At 37.9% G+C, this 17,375-nt stretch overlaps 2 protein-coding genes and 1 long non-coding RNA gene across 11 annotated transcripts in view; 1 reads left to right on the top strand and 2 right to left on the bottom strand.

The window, feature by feature from the left end:
• The window catches only part of LOC309624568, a 94,988-nt gene that overhangs the window by 44,479 nt on the left and 33,134 nt on the right, over positions 1–17,375 (bottom strand). The window lies entirely within an intron of this gene.
• Positions 1–17,375, top strand: part of LOC309624563 (seminal plasma acrosin inhibitor A1-like) — a 152,025-nt gene that overhangs the window by 114,165 nt on the left and 20,485 nt on the right. The window lies entirely within an intron of this gene.
• Positions 239–17,298, bottom strand: SPINK13 (serine peptidase inhibitor Kazal type 13). The gene is made up of 2 exons (XM_082379606.1): positions 7,477–17,298; positions 239–4,779 (listed from the first exon to the last, which is right to left on the bottom strand). Exons 1-2 carry the CDS (start codon positions 7,624–7,626, stop codon positions 4,639–4,641), a joined length of 291 nt encoding a protein of 96 aa, XP_082235732.1. The 5' UTR covers positions 7,627–17,298; the 3' UTR covers positions 239–4,638.

The following is a 17,375-nucleotide window of genomic DNA, read 5'->3' as shown; positions in this document are numbered from 1 at the left end:
GAAGACTAGCCTCTGCCTAACTTTCCACCCTTATTTGTTACTGTCCTTTAAATACCTGACATTCCTTTCAACACTATTTTTATCTTCCTTATTTCCCTAAAGACATTGCTGTTTCTCAGTTCCATGTGTTTTCCCAAGCAGTGAGCCCTGTGTAAATTGCCCATTCTATTTTCTTTTGCACTTTTTCTTTTTTTAAACCTCTCAACATAGTATTAGCTTTTTTAAAAAAAAATATTATTTATTTATTTATCTGGTTGCTCCGAGTCTTCATTGCAGCAGGCGGGGTCCTTAATTGTAGCTCGCCGTCTCCTTAGTTGCGGCTTGTGGGCTCCTTAGTTGTGGCACATGGGCTCCTTAGTTGTGGCATGCGAACTCTTATTAGTTGCAACATGCATGTAGGATCTAGTTCCTTGACCAGGGATCTAACCTGCGCTCTGTGCATTGGGAGCACAGAGTCTTATCCACTGCGCCACCAGTCCCTGCACTTTTTCTTTAAGAATACTTTAACTGCCTCATGACAAAGGAGGCAAGAATATACAACAGCAAAAAGACATTCTCTTCAATAAGTGGTGCTGGGAAAACTGGACAGCTACATGTAAAGGAATGAAATTAGAACATTCTCTAACACCATATATAAAAATAAACTCAGAATGTATCAAAGACCTAATTATAAGGCCAGACACTATAAAACTCTTAGAGGAAAACATAGGCAGAACACTCTTTGACATAAATGGCACCAATATCTTTTTTGATCCACCTCCTAGAGTAATGAAAATATAAACCAAAATAAACAAATGAGACCTAATTGAACTTAAAGGCTTCTGCACAGCAAAGGAAACCATAAACAAAATGAAAAGACAACCTAAGGACTGGGAGAAAATATTTGCAAACGATGAGACCAACAAGGATTAATTTCCAGAATATGCAAACAGCTCATCAGCTTAATATCAAAAAAAAAGACAAACAACCCAATCAGGAAATGGGCAGAAGACCTAAATAGACATTTCTCCAAAGAAGACATACAGATGGCCAACGGGCACATGAAAAGATGTTCCACATCACTAATTATTAGAGAAATGCAAATCAGAACTACAATGAGGTTATACAATGAGGTATCACCTCACACCAGTCAGAATGGCCATCATTAAAAACTCTATAAATAATAAATGCTGGAGAGAGTGTGGAGAAAAGGGAACCCTTCTACACCATTGGTGGGAATGTAAATTGGTGCAGCCACAATGGAGAACAGTATGGAGGTTCCTTAAAAAACTAAAAACAGAGTTACCGTATGATCCTACAATCCCACTCCTGGGCATATATCTGGATCAAACTCTAATTTGAAAAGATACATGCACCCCAATGTTAATAGCAGTATTAGCCAAGACATGGAAGCAACCTAAATGTCCATCAACAGATGAATGGATAAAGAAGATATGGGGTGTGTGTGTGTGTGTGTGTGTGTGTGTGTGTGTGTGTGTGTGTGTGTGTAATGGAATATTACTCAGCCATAAAAAAGAATGAAATAATGCCATTTGCAGCAATATGGATGGACATAGAGATTATCATATTAAGTGAGGTAAGTCAGAAAAAGAAAAAGACAAATGTCATATGATATCATGTATATGTGGAACCTTAAAAAAGGATACAAATGAACTTATTTACAAAACAGAAATAGACTCATAGACATAGAAAACAAACATAGGGTTATCAAAGGCGATAGCAGGTTGGGGGGATAAATTAGGAGTTTGGGATTAACATATACATACTACTGTATATAAAATAGATAAACAACAAGGACCTACTGTATAGCACAGGGAACTATACTCAGTATCTTGTAATGACCTATAATAGAAAAGAAGCTGAAAAAGAATATATATATTGCCTGCACTCCATTTGGATGGGGAACTGCTACTAGATAACTGTTGCTTATTTCTTGAATGTGAAATCCTAGCTTACTATTAATATAATGTTTGATTTTTTAAAAATAAATTGGAAATCTATATTTTTAGGTAAAATCTGATTTTTGAAATACTGTCAACCATAAAAACTTACTCAAATACTATTCTGGTTAAACAGGACCAATACTGTTTTCTGTTATCATGAATTTTCTTATGTAATATATTCTTTTTGCCACATAAGACCACAAACTTATGAAGAGTCTGGGATCTGTTTCATACAACTCTATTTTCTTGGTAGTTATTATGAGGGCCCTACACTGAGTAGGCTTGGGGGATTCCTTTAAGGATAATGACTGATTTTTTTTCAATTCTGGGCAAGACACACACTCTTAAGTTTTCTGTTTTTCAAGGGATTTACATTGTTCATAAATGGCGGATATCTCTCAGAATTGTGAGTCCAGTTTCTCAGGATTTTTCTTCAAAACACTAGCTAAGAGCAGAGACAGAAGAATTACTCTTATGCCTCCATTACTCAAAAGAGCATAATGACTATTCTTGTTGCCCTGAGATCCAGAAATGGCATGAAGGCCACGTTTATACATGCAAGTCACAGTGAGAATTAAAACAAATATACAGGCAACTGTACCATCCCTGCCACTGGCATTAGCGTTCTCTGTGTTCCAGAAATAGATATGTTTGATAAGAACTACGTTCATAATGGCTCCAATGAGAGAACCATTTTTTTCTTTTTTAATCAGCAGAGGCTCCTTATTTATACTTTGATTGAGAAAAAACAGCTAGTGTTCATAGTATATCTGGCAGACTTACAGGATAGAAAAGGAAAGGAAGAAAGAAAGAAAGGAGAGAGAATGAGAGTGAGAGGGTGAGAGAGTGCCAGAACAGATCAGAGGCATGCTCATAGAGCTTTTGAGACTTTCTCAAGTCTCCTAGATGAGGCTGAAAAAAATCTCAGAACCATCTTTGAGAAGCCATTTGGTTGTAGCATAGTGGAAAATCAAGTCCCCAATGTAATTCTGCATCAACCTATGCTGATTTTCAGAAGCCCAGGCCATTGTGGGTGGGTCCTTCTTAGGCTGCTCATTTTAATGGTGTGCGTCCAGATACCAGACAGTGTGAAGAAGGCTTATGTGGAAGAGCTAAGAAGACACTTCCCAATGTCTTTTGCCTAATTAGCCCTACCTGAGAAAATGACAACAACCACATTTGGAAGGAATGATTATGTAGTTTAATCATTCTACATAGTCTGCTAATATTCATGAATTCTCATTCATCTTTCTTTGAAGTCAATGGGAGATACTTGGTTAATTCACATTTTTCAGTTCCCATTCTTTTCCTTTAAAGTCATCCTTTGAGTGTAGTACTTGCTCTGAAGATGAGCAAGTATTACCTTTATTGGACTAGTTTCTACACCTCGTTTCCTTCAGTGCTCAGAAATAATTGCGGTGGCATACTAATGTGATGCCAGAAGTCCATGAAGATTCTTCTCAAAGGAAGATATGCATTAAAGAGTTAGCTCAGCAGACTTGAGATGCTCAAATCAGCTCAGAGGAAGTAATCTCTACACCCTTGGGATATTCTGGCTGATAAGAGTAACTTTGTAACCTAGGGCCATAGGTCATGCCAGATAATTTACCCTGAGGTGAATGCCTGTTTCTGTTCACCTGTGGTGCTGAGCCACTCTGTATCAGTTTAACTCCTAGGGGGAGGGGGCTGGAGACTAAGTAGTTGTCAATCATGTAGGTGCTGCATGTCCCCAGTAAAAACCCTGGACACCAAAGCTTTGGTGGGCTTCCCAGGTTTTCAATACTTTATATAAGTTATGACACATAGCTGGGAGAATTTAAGCACTGCCTGTGTGACTCCCCTGGGAGAGGACAACTGGAAGCTTGTGCCTGATCTCCTAGACACCACCCTATGAGTTTTCTGCCTTTGCTGATTTTATTCTGTATCCTTTCATCGTAATAAACTGTTAGCATGCATATAACAGCTTTTCTGAGTTCTGTCAGTCCTACTAGGGAATCATCAAACCTGAGGGTACTCCTGGAGACTCCCAACAGAGAGGATCTCATAGGTCATGGAAGAGTTACTGACAAGACACGACAAGGCTGATTTGTAAAAACAATTTCAAATAGAGCTAAAATAGATCACAAGGAATATTATTTTTTAATCTAAATTTCCCATTGAATTTATTTGAAAGGCAAAAAAATTAAAAGTTGACAGTGAAATTTTTTCCACGTAAGACCACATAATCACTTTGTTACTTACGTGTATCTACACCTGTATTTATGTCTGTGTCTGTATGTCTGTATCAGTATCTATATTTACTTCTTCCAGGCAGCAATATGGGTGCTACTCATAGGGATGTCACTGTGACTTGTTAAAGAAAATTTAATTTTTTTAAAAATGAATTTCTATTTATTGCTTGAATATAATCTATAGACTATCTACTAATATGATCTCTGTACAGTTATGCCAAAATATCATGTAAGCTTTTCTTTCTTTTTTTTTAAATGAGTCAACCTTGAATGTTAACTAACTTTTTTAAAAAGACTTTTCTCTTTACTATGTACGTAGTCTGTCCCCAGTCTTTTGTGAACAATAGAGGCTATTAAAAAAAAAAAAAAAATCCCATGCATCAGCAAATCCAGTTCCTTGCTAAAATTATTGGAAATTTCTGTGAAGAAATATAGAGAAAAAATAATGGTATTTTATTTTGAACTTACCACTGATCAACACAAAGGAAACACTCATTCTTGTAAGTGTGGCCATTTGTAGCACAAACATATGCTGTCACCTCAGGACAGTTTGCGTCATAAAGAGGATCCAGTGGGTAGTACATTTTACATGGGGGCTGCAAACATCATAAAATATCATATGAATAGCAACTGATAGATTTTCCTTCATCTATTCCTGGCCTGTCACTTCTGCCCCACATAGAAATAATATCAAATGTTACTAGTCAATTGATCTTTTTGCAAGATTTCCTCTCCTCTGGGCTTTGGTCACGCAAGTTTTTTTCTGACTACAATATCCTCACTCATTCATCATTTGCTAGTCATAAGCAGTATAATAACTCCGCTTAAATCCCAAATGCAAAGTTTTCACTTAAACTTGGAGTCCCAATGCCAATAACTCATTATAAGAAGTTTGTGAGTAGAGATAGTTATGTGTCTCTGAACTCCTAGAAGATAAGGGCTTAAATGTAGTTTTTAAGAGTGAGGGTTCTGTATTGAGACTGGGATTAAATTCTGTATATACCATTGTTAAACTCTGTGGCCTTGGACAATTGACAGGTATTAATTCATTTAATGTTCAGAGATGCATCTTACTATTATAATGCTTGTGCTACATGGGAGTAAATCTAAGCCTGAAGAGGTTAAGATACACACCCAAAGTCACATAGAAAACTTCCATTCTACTTAACCACTATGAAGTTTTAGGTCTCTCATGTCAAGAGAGTGATCAGATTAAAATCAGAATTCAGAATTTAGAAATTTAAATTTACCATAGGCCATTTAGAATAGTCATGTGGTTTGAAGATTTCTGCAAATAAAGTACAGACACAATAGGTTAAAAGAAACAGTTCTCCATGGAGTTTGATTTCACTCACTGAAGTTACTGACTGAACAAAGAAATGTAATGCAATTACTCATTTGCACAAAGTATACAAAATAATTTGTGACAGCAAAATTTGTGGGTGGTATTCCTTCGTTAACTACTTCATCCATTTATTTATTCTCTCCTTCTTTTCACAGTCCTGACTTCATTTATAAATTTGCTGGGTCATTGAGGAAAGAGTAAAAACCATTTGGGGTTGTATGCTTAACTTGCAAACCGTGTTATTTTCATTAAGTTACTTTTGTTGGCTTTAGTTTCCTCGTCACGACAATTAGGATAAGTATATGCATTTTAAAGATTGTTGTAAAAATTAAAAGTAATATAGTAAATAAAGGATTAGGCCAGTTCCTACCAAGATGCTGAACTAAAGAGGATACTAAGAATGATGACAAGAAAACTTAGGAGTTCCTTGGCTCTGGAGAGACTGACGGATATGGTGAACTGATTTGTGCGAGGGGTGCTGGTGTTGCTTAGGGATAGAGGATGACCAGCTGGCTATGGGAGAATAAAATAAGAAAAGACCTATTGAAGTTTTGCCCTGTCTCTCACTGTTAGGTGATATTTAAAATATCCAAGAAAATTCTAGCTTTCCAAAAGTTAGAATTTACAAAGTTAGAAAAGTTATATGATTTTAAAATCTTCACATAAAGGAAACAACAAGCCTCCCAACCTCTCCAGGAATAGACTATGCTGTTTACATATGCACTCTTTCAGAGAATAAAAAAGATGGAATGCTCCTCTCTCATTCTAAAAAGCCAGAATATTTTAATAACAAAAGCAGCTGGATATAGTTATGAGAAAAGAAAAATAAAAGCCTTCATCTAGTAAAAGTAAAGTAATATATATATACTGCATACCATATATAAGAACAAACTTCAAATGGATCTGGATCTGAACATAAAAAACAAAACCATACAAAGATCAAAATATAACACAACCGAGTTGCTCTTTAATCTTAATACATGAAAGACTTTCTGATAATGACTCATTAATCTCTGTGCAGTAACAGAAAGGACTGATACATTTTATTACATCCAAATAAAAATAACTTTTTCATGACAAAATATAAACATAAACTAAAAAAGATATCTGAAAAACTGGAAAAAATATTTGCAACACATATCATAGATAAAGGGCTAATATACCTGATATATAAAGAATACTTTAAAATTGAGGGGAAAAAAACCCCAATTGCTGAATGAGTTATATACATGGACCTACAACTCATACACACACACAAAACCCAGAAGATATGGAAATGACCCTTGAATTTGTGAAGGATATTCAAATGCAGTATGATAAGAAAAATGCTAATGAAAACTATATTGAAATACCATCTACTACTGGTGGGAATGCAAGTTGGCACAACTTTTATGAAGTGAAATTTGGCAACGTTGAACAAAACTACTTTGCATTCACATTCAATCACAATTCAAGGAATCTACCCTGAAGATAAACTTCCAACAATAGAAAAATACATATGCATAAGATTATTTATTGCAGCATTGTTTTTAATTGCAAAATATTGGACACAAACTAATGCCCGTACACCTAAGACTGGTTGAATAAACTTTGGTACATCCATCCAAAAAAGTCTTATGCTGTCGTATAAAAGAATGAGGAAATCCCTGTGAACTGATATGTACTGATTTTCAGGACATTCTTAAATTGGGAAAAGCAGGATGCAAATAGGTACCTAAAATAAGATTGGTTACATAAAAGATGAGGGTGGGACTGCAGTGGAAGGAAAAGGGTATGGAAGCAGTGACACATCTTTGAACCTAAACTTTTGTTCATTTTGGTTTATTTTGTTTCACTTGTCATGTTCAAAATAATTTTAAATTGCTATCCAATAGCAATCCCTTTCCAATAGTGATACCCAATTGATACCCAATTTGCATTATCAAGCCCAAAGCCCTATGTTTCAGCAAAACTTTACCCATCCAGTCACAAATGACTCTCTCTCTCTCCTGCAAGTAAAAGAAAAACGGATGTTTCTCTCCCAAGACATATGCTTACCTGAAAAAACAATCTGTGCCAAAGTGGAGGATACCAGGAAAAATATGGTCATGCAGGGAAAGGCAGCCATTTGATCTCATCTAACGTCCTGCTTTGGTGAGGCCTGTGAAAATGCTCAAGATAGTTTATTCGTAATCTCTTGCACAACTGGCTTTCCAAACGTGAGAGAACCCACTACTCTGAATTGGTGCCATTCCCATGAACTTGGCCATGGTGGTTCCAAACTGGCCTGGTCTCTAGGGATTCAGACCTAAGAAGGCTCTTCTGCTCTAAAGAGGGAAAGAAAACCATAAAAATAACTTTTTTTTTTCCCCCTGCCAGCACCCATTGTACAGTCACTGTTTCGGCTTGGAAGAGGAATTAGCCTCAGGGCTCTCACCAGGGCTGACCCCAGGCATGTTACGTATAAATAGGTTCATCCTATGATATATCATCTAAACTGAGACACTCATGTTAGTGAATATGGACACTTTAAGAATTCATAAGAATTCTGAGAATACAGGTGTGAACTGAGGACTATGCTGCACTATCAGGGATGTGTCACTTTATAATACACATTGTTTGATTTCCTGGGATAGACCAGTTTCTCCCACACGGAAGTCCTCCATTTCCTAAGTAAGTTTCTTCTTCCAGGCCAGTTACATGTGCTCAAATACAAAGAATAGATCGAAAATGGAATTGTTGGTCTGGGGTCATAAAAATGATGTATACCTTTCCTGATACACAAATCAGGATAATTGATTTTTATCATTTTTATGATTCATAAATAGGTACACATGATTTTGATGACACTGGTAAGTTCAAATTCTAGCTTCAACATTTCTTAGAAGTACGAGCCTCAGAAAAAGCATGAACGTCACAGGATATTGAGAATATCAACTGATATTAATATAAGTAGAGTTTAACTATATTAAATTACCAATTTCTTTAGCCAAACTCTTCTTTGGTAAGAATGGAAATATTTGGCCCAGAGAGAAGATACTTTCCAAGTCATTTACTCAACTTCCCATGCCCTACTCTACTCATTCTGTCTCTTCTCCAAATTGCAGCTGGTGGGCACGTAGAGAAATAAGGGAGAACCATATTAGCTGTGCAGAGGAAACAAAAGGAGGGTGCTGGAGGAAAACAAACATACTGGGAAACCTAGTGACAGAGAAGAAAGCCAAAGAGATACCATCACTGACTTAGAATAAGGAGGTGAAGAGATGTTTACCTGAATGAGCTTGCTGCAAAATGTGAGCCCACTGTAGTCACCCTACAGGTCACTGTAGTCACTCTGAGGTCACCCTTTCACCCTAGCCTTGAGCAAAGTTGCTGTTCCATGCGTCTGTGGCCCAGGGGCATGTTGAGTAGAGGAGGCAGGCTCCTTGCTCAGTTGAGTGGCCAGTTGATTGACAAGATATTGCGCTAATGGCTGTTTCCTAGTTTGACCCCTCTCTTAAACCACCTCCTCTGATGTTTCATGCTCCAGCAGGCAGGGACAGACCTGGAGGTTCTGTACTTGTGGTTTCTGATTGTGGATCATGAGAACAAGATGACATTTGCAAAGCAGGTTAATTACCTACCTCATTCCAGGTAATCTGGTATACATTCACCAAATTCAAGGCTGATTGATTTTCCTGGTCTCTGCCTCCAGAGGTCATTTAGCCCATCCTGCTTCTCAGAAGTGTTGTCTGTTTGATCTTTGTAGGACATGATTTCTGACATCAGCCAGGGAAACTCTAGCACCACGACTAATAATCTTTGCAATACCTAAGTCTTCTGAAGTCTTCATGTGTTTCCCTCCACTCCACCTTAACGTAGGCAAGCCTGAAATTTTGCCATAATCTGGTAAATTTCTATCTCACACACTTTAAACTCTCCTAGAGTAGTTAGTACTCCTTTTGCTGCTTGTCTTCCCTTCTCAGTCTGAGTCCCATAGACTGACATTTATATTTAGCCCCTTGACAGGACCATACTCTCTTGACATCCAGTTCTTGATTCTTCCCTCTTTCTTCCAAGCCGGGATAAATTCAGCATGCTATTTTCCTGCTCCAGACCTTGGCTGTGGAGCAAGGATGGAACAACTTCCATACAATGGAGTCTACAATCCTGCTATCATCACTACTGACCTAGGCCCTCTAGACTCCTAAGGAGGTCTCTTATTATTTAATGTCAGGTTGCCACCTATGCCACCCATCTCCATATAATTTCCTTTTTTAATCCAATTTTTTCAACTGTCTGACCACACCTCTGCTACATTACTTTGAGTAGTAAACTTCACCTCTTCTTTACTGCGTAGGGAAACCTCAGGATGAACTAGCTCCACTTTTTTCCCCTTTGCCTTGTAATTCTGAAAATTTTATCATCTGTCTTTCTGCTTTTATCCTTCTCTCCATATCAACTTACCTAGGGATTTACACATTCAGCCATTCCTTTCTTTTTGCCAGTACCTGGCTATGCGGTTTACATTTCTCATCGTATTTATTCCTCACAATAATCCCATGAGGTTTATATCACTCTGAAACTTGTGTAAGGGAAAAAGAAAATGAGGCTGAGGGGAGTAAAGTCATTTGCTGAAGCTAACTAGCTACTAACAAAGCTACGAACGGACAGAGATGGGATTCAAACACAGGTACCTTTAACTCCAAAGCCCATGTTCCATTACTTTCTCTAAGTTTTCTTTCCTCTTAGAGAATGAATGTTCCCTGTAATTTACTATCCATAGTCTTCTTAGACCAGTCTTGTATGATACCCTTTGCCTTTCTTGGCAGTGTTTCTGATTTTGCCCTCTATCTCCTTCTCTCCACAATCAGTACTTCTAATCTCTCCACAATACTACCCCCTAGATAATTAGATTGCATGCTCTATGAAGGAGAAGACCCTATCTTTACCCAATTTTGACCTTGTAACTGCAGTGCATTGCAGGGTTTTGTTTTTGTTTTTCTTAAATCACTGGATTAGTATTCAGTAATATGTACAGAAGGAAGGAACAAAGAAATCCATCCATTTTTTAAAAACTGTGTTCTTGGATATTCTTGAGAGTGTGTCATCATGGATATATTTTAGACACACTGTGTCTAGTCCACTAAGACATAATTCTACTGGAATTTTTTTTTAAATTTATTTATTTATTTATTTTTGGCTGTGTTGGGTCTTCGTTTCTGTGCGAGGGCTTTCTTTAGTTGTGGCGAGCGGGGGCCACTCTTCATCGCGGTGCGCGGGCCTCTCACTGTCGCGGCCTCTCTTGTTGCGGAGCACAGGCTCCAGACGCGCAGGCTCAGTAGTTGTGGCTCACGGGCCCAGTTGCTCCGTGGCATGTGGGATCTTCCCAGACCAGGGCTCGAACCCGTGTCCCCTGCATTGGCAGGCAGATTCTCAACCACTGCGCCACCAGGGGAGCCCCCTACTGGAATTTTTATTGGAGTCACATAAATTTGGTAAAAGTAACATCTTTATAATATAGTCTCTTTTTACATTAGTACTTTTATTACAAAAGGTTCAAACATACACAAAAATATAGAAAATAACATAATGAACTCATATATACCTATCATATAGATTCAGTAATTATCAAGATTGGCACATTTGCTTTACCTATTCAATTTTTTAGAAAAATCCTCAAGCATTATAAAGTGTTTCAGGCATAGTCATTTCATTCCTACAACTTCAGCCGGCATCTCTTATACACAGGAACATTTTCTTCAATAATCTTACTGAGATTCACACACTTAAGGTTAACAGTAATTCTTTTGTATCATCTAAAATGATAAATGTTTATAATCAAATTGCCCTGTTGTCTCAAACATGCTTTTTTTTTAGAGTTTGAGTAAGAATCCAAAGAAGGTCCACTCTTGACACTGGTGGTTATGTCTCTTAACAACTCTTAATTTGGAGCAGCCTACTTGTCTTCCTTTTCTTTCTCTGTGTCCTTGACTTGTTTAAATTGGGTCAGTTTTTTCACAGAACATACCACGTTCTGCATTTGCCTGTTAGCTTCCTTGTGGTATTATTTAACTGTTCCTCTGTATCAAAATACATTTTGGAATTGTCAATTTTCTATTTATAAATGCCTTCCTTGGACATAGATGAAGAAGCTAGGGGAATTTATTGGGATGAAGATAAGCTTTATTTTTCTCAGAAAGGCAGAACTGAATTTTTTTAAATTTTATTTGATTATAGTTGATTTACAATTTTGTGTTAGTTTCAGGTGTACAGCAAAGTCAGTTATACATATACATATATTCATTCTTTTTCAGATTCTTTTCTCACATAGGTTGCCACAGAATATTGAGTAGAGTTCACCGTGTTATATAGTAGGTGCCTGTTGGGTATCCATATTATATATAGTAGTGTGTATATGTTAATCCCAAGATCCTGATTTATCCCTCCCCCCACATTTCCCCTTTGGTAATGATGTTTGTTTTGAAGTCTGTGAGTCTGTTTCTGTTTTGTAAAGAAGTTCATTTGTATCTTTTTTAAAAATTAGATTCCATTTATGAGTGATAGCATATGATATTTGTCTTTGTCTCACTTACTTCACTTAGTATGATAATCTTTAGGTCCATCCCTGTTGCTGCAAATGGCATTATTTTGTTCTGTTTTATGGCTGAGTAATATTCCATTGTGTATATGTACCACATCTTCTTTATCCATTCCTCCATCAATGGACATTTAGGTTGCTTCCATGTCTTGGCTATTGTAAATTGTGCTGCAGTGAACATTGGGGTGCATGTATCTTTTCGAATAATGGTTTTCGCTAGATATGTGCCCAGGAGTGGGATTGCTGGATCATTTGGTAGTTCTAGTTTTAGTTTTTTAAGGAACCTCTATTTGCTCTCCATAGTATTTGTGCCAGTTTACATTCCCACCAACAGTTAGGAGGGTTCCCTCTTCTTCACACCCTCTCCAGCGTTTATTTTTTGTAGACCTTTTCATGATGGACATTCTGAATGGTGTGAGGCGATACCTCACTGTAGATTTGATTTGCATTTCTCTGATAATTAGTGATGTTGAGCATCTTTTCATGTGCTTTTTGGCCATTTGTATGTCTTCCTTGGAGAAATGTCTGTTTAGATCTGCCCATTTTTTTGTTTCTTTGTGGGAGTATTGAGCTGCTTCATTTGCAAATTTTTCTCCCATTCGGTGGGTTGTCTTTTCGTTTTATTTATGGTTTCTTTTGCTGTGCAGAAGCTTTTTAGTTTAATTAGGTTGCCTTTGTTTATTTCTGTTTTTATTTGCATTACTCGAGGAGGTGGATCAAAAAATATATTGCTGAGATGTATGTCAAAGAGTGTTCTGCCTTTGTTTTCCTTTAAGAGTTTTATAGTGTCCAGCCTTTATAATTAGGTCTTTAATCCATTTTGAGTTTATTTTTGTGTATGGTGTTAGAGAATGTTCTAATTTCATTCTTTTACATGTAGCTGCCAGTTTTCCCAGAACCACTTATTAAAGAGACTGTCTTTTCTCCATTGTATATTCTTGCCTCCTTTGTAGTAGATTAATTGACTGTAGGTGTGTGGGTTTATTTCTGGGCTTTCTATTCTGTTGCATTGGTCTATATTTCTGTTTCTGTGCCAGTACCATACTGTTTTGATTACTGTAGCTTAATAGTATAGTCTGAAGTCAGGGAGTCTGATTCCTCCAGTTCCATTTTTCTTTCTCAGGATTGCTTTGGCTATTCAGGGTCTTTTGTGTCTCCATACAAATTTTACAATTTTTTGTTCTAGTTCTGTGAAAAATGCCATTGGTAATTTGAGAGGGATTGCACTGAATCTGTAGATTGCCTTGGGTAGTACAGTCATTTTGACAATATTGATTCTTACAATCCAAGAACATGGCATATCTTTCTATCTGTTTGTGTCATCTTTGATTTCTTTCATCAGCATCTTATAGTTTTCAGAATACAGATCTTTTGTCTCCTTAGGTAGGTTTATTCCTAGGTATTTTATTCTTTTTGATGAGATGGTAAAGGGGACTGCTTCCTAAATTTCTCTTTCTGATCTTTTCATTGTTAGTGTATAGGAATGTAAGAGATTTCTGTGTATTAATTTTGTATCCCGCAACATGACCAGATTTACTGATGAGCTCTAGTAGTTTTCTGGTAGCATCTTTAGGATTTTCTAGGTATAGTATCATGTCATCTGCAAACAGTGACAGTTTCACTTCTTCTTTTCCAATTTGGATTCCTTTTATTTCTTTTTCTTCTCTGATTGCCATGGCTAGGACTTCCAAAACTGTGTTGAATAAAAGCGGCAACAGTGGACATCCTTGCCTTTTTCCTGATATTAGGCAGATTGCTTTCAGCTTTTCACCATTGAGAATGATGTTAGCTGTCAGTTTGTCATATATGGCCTTTATTATGTTGAGGTAAGTTCCCTATATTCCCACTTTCTGGGGAGTTTTTATCATAAGTGGATGTTGAATTTTATCAAAAGCATTTTCTGTATCTATTGAGATGATCATATTGTCTTTATTCTTCAATTTGTTAATGTGGTGTATCACACTGGTTGATTTTCAGATATAGAAAAATTCTTTCATCCCTGGGATAAATTCTACTTGATCATGGTGTATGATCCTTTTAATGTGTTGTTGGATTCAGTTTGCTAAATTTGGTTGAGGGTTTTTGTGTCTATGTTCATCAGTGATATTGGCCTGTAATTTTCTTTTTTTGTGGTATCTTTGTCTGGTTTTGTTATCAGGGTGATGGTGGCCTCATAGAATGAGCTTGGGAGTGTGCCTTCCTCTCCAATTTTTTGGAAGAGTTTCAGAAGGGTAGGTGTTAACTCTTCTCTAAATGTTTGATAGAATTTGCCTGTGAAGCCATCTGGTCCTAGACTTCTGTTTGTTGGAAGTTTTTAAATCACTGTTTAAATTTCATTACTTGTGATTGGTCTGTTCATATTTTCTGTTTCTTACTGCTGCAGTCTTGGAAGGTTGTATCTTTCTAAGAATTTGTCCATTTCTTCTAGGTTGTCCATGTTAGTGGCATATAGTTGTTTGTAGTAGTCTCCTATGATCCTTTGTATATCTGTGGTGTCAGTTGTAACTTCTCCTTTGTCATTTCTAATTTTATTGATTTGAGTCCTCTCCCTTTTTTTCTTGATGAGTCTGGCTAAGGGTTTATCAATTTTGTTTATCTTCTCAAAGAACCAGCTTTTAGTTTCATCTTTTCTGTTGTTTTCCTCTGTTTTGTTTTTTTAAAATTTCTGCTCTGATCTGTATGATTTCTTTCCTTCTACTTAACGTTGGGATTTGTTTGTTCTTCTTTCTCTAGTTGCTTAGATATAAGATTAGGTTGTTTATTTGAGATTTTGCTTGTTTCCTGAGGTAAGCTTGTATCACTATAAACTTCTCTCTTAGAACTGTTTTTGCTGCATCCCACAGGTCTTGGACTGTTGTGTTTTTTTTGCCATTTATCTCTAGATATTTTTTTGATTTCCTCTTTGATTTCTTCCATGATCCATTGGTTGTTTAGTAGCATATTGTTTAGCCTCTATGTGTTTGTGTTTTTTACAGTTTCTTTTTTCCTGTAATTTATTTCTAATTTCATAGCATTGTGGTTGGAAAAGATGCTTCATATGATTTCAATTTCTTGAATTTACCAAGGCCTGATTTGTGGCCCAAGATGTGATGTATCCTGGAGAATGTTCCATGTGCACTTCAGAAGGAAGTGTATTCTCCTGCTTTCAGATGGAATGCTCTATAAATATCAGTTAAGTCCATCTGATCTAATGTGTCATTTAAGGCCTGTTTTGCCTTATTGATCTTCTGTCTGGATGATCTGTCCATTGATGAAAGTGGGGTGTTAAAGTCCCCCACTATTATTGTGCTACTGTCAATTTTTCCTTTTATGGCTGTTAGCATTTGCCTTATATATTGAGGTGCCCCTATGTTGGGTTCATATATATTTACAATTGTTATATTTTCTTTTTGGATTGATCCTTTGATCATTCTGTAGTGTCCTTCTTTGTCTCTTGTAACATTCTTTATTTTAAAGTCTATTTTCTCTGATATGAGTATTGCTACTCCAGCTTTCTTTTGATTTCCATTTCCATGGATTACCTTTTTCCATCCCCTCCCTTTCAGTCTGTATGTGTCCCTAGATCTGAGGTGGGTCTCTTGTAGTCAGCCTATGTAAGAGTCTTGTTTTTGTATCCATTCAGCCAGTCTATGTATTTTGGTTGGAGCATTTAATCCATTTACATTTAAGGTAATTATCGATATGTATGTTCTTTGCTGTTTTGTTAATTGTTTTGGATTTTTTTAAAGATTTATTTATTTATTTAGTCTGTGCCAGGTCTTAGTTGCGGCACACGGGATCTTTGTTGCAGCACGTGGGATCTTTTATTTAGTTGCAGCATGCGACCTTCTTAGTTGCGACATCTAGACTCTTAAATCGTGGCATGCAGACTCTTGGTTGTGGCATGCGTGCTTCTTAGTTGTGGCATGTGTGCTTCTTTTTTTTTTTTTTTAAAGGGAACGCTATTTATTTATTTATTTTTGGCTGTGTTGGGTCTTCGTTTCTGTGCGAGGGCTTTCTCTAGTTGCGGTGAGTGGGGGCCACTCTTCATTGCGGTGCGCGGGCCTCTCACTGTCGCAACCTCTCTTGTTGCGGAGCACAAGCTCCAGATGCGCAGGCTCAGTAATTGTGGCTCACGGGCCTAGTTGCTCCACGGCATGTGGGATCTTCCCAGACCAGGGCTCAAACCCGTGTCCCCTGCATTGGCAGGCAGATTCTCAACCACTGCGCCACCAGGGAAGCCCTGCCATGCATGCTTCTTAGTTGCGGCATGCAGGCCTCTTATTTGCAACATGCAGACTCTTAGTTGCAGCAATGTGAACTCTTAGTTGCGGCATGCATGCGGGATCTAGTTCCCTGACCAGGGATCAAACCCAGGTGCCCTGCACTGGGAGCGCAGAGTCTTACCCACTGCACCACCAGGGAAGTCCCCAGATTTGTTTTTGAAGGTCTTTTATCTTCCCTTCCTCTTTTGTTCTCTTCTCTTGTGATTTGATGTCTATCTTTAGTGTTGTGTTTGGATTGCTTTTTCTAAATATATATTTAGTTAGTTAGTTAGTTTTAATATTTTTTGGGTGTGTCAGATCTTAGTTGCAGCACATGGAATCTTCGTTGAGGCATGCGGGATCTTTCCTCATGGCGTGTGGGCTTTTTCTCTTCTCTAGTTGTGGCGTGCAGGCTGCAGAGCACACGGGCTCTGTATTTGCGGCACATGGGCTCCAGAGCACGTGGGTTCTGTAGTTTGCTGCCCATGGACTCTCTAGTTGGGGTGTCTGGGCTCAGCTGCCCCTTGGCATGTTGGAACCTAGTTCCCCGACCAGGAATCGAACTCACATCCTGTGCATTGGAAGGCAGATTCTTTACCACTGGACCACCAGGGAAGTCCCCTGGATTGCTTCCTCTTTTTTTTTTTTTTTTTTTTATGCTATCCTTGTCTGCTTACATTCTTTTTATTTATGTATGTATGTGTGGCTGTGTTGGGTCTTCGTTTCTGTGCGAGGGCTTTCTCTAGTTGTGGCAAGCGGGGGCCACTCTTCATCGCGGTGCGCGGGCCTCTCACTGTCGCAACCTCTCTTGTTGCCGAGCACAGGCTCCAGATGCGCAGGCTCAGTAATTGTGGCTCACGGGCCGAGTTGCTCCGCGGCATGTGGGATCTTCCCAGACCAGGGCTCGAACCTGCGTCCCCTGCATTGGCAGGCAGATTCTCAACCACTGCACCACCAGGGAAGCCCTGCTTCCTCTTTTTTGTTTCTGCTGCAAATTTTGGTTTGTGATTCTCATCAAGTTTTGATACAGCAGTCTGTATATGTACAAGATTG

The sequence above is a fragment of the Balaenoptera borealis genome (genome assembly GCF_965194805.1).
Source record: "Balaenoptera borealis genome assembly, chromosome: 2".
In the NCBI taxonomy this organism is placed as follows: domain Eukaryota; kingdom Metazoa; phylum Chordata; class Mammalia; order Artiodactyla; family Balaenopteridae; genus Balaenoptera; species Balaenoptera borealis.
This window is presented reverse-complemented; position numbering and strand designations above follow the sequence as displayed.

Bases quoted from the DNA above. Each gene is read 5' to 3' on its own strand.
- SPINK13 (XM_082379606.1), bottom strand. From the start codon at position 7,626: ATGGCTGCCTTTCCCTGCATGACCATATTTTTCCTGGTATCCTCCACT. The intron at 4,780-7,476 runs GTAAAGTTTTGC...GATATTTTATGA, and splicing joins AGTCATTTGTGACTGGATGG to TGTTTGCAGCCCCCATGTAA.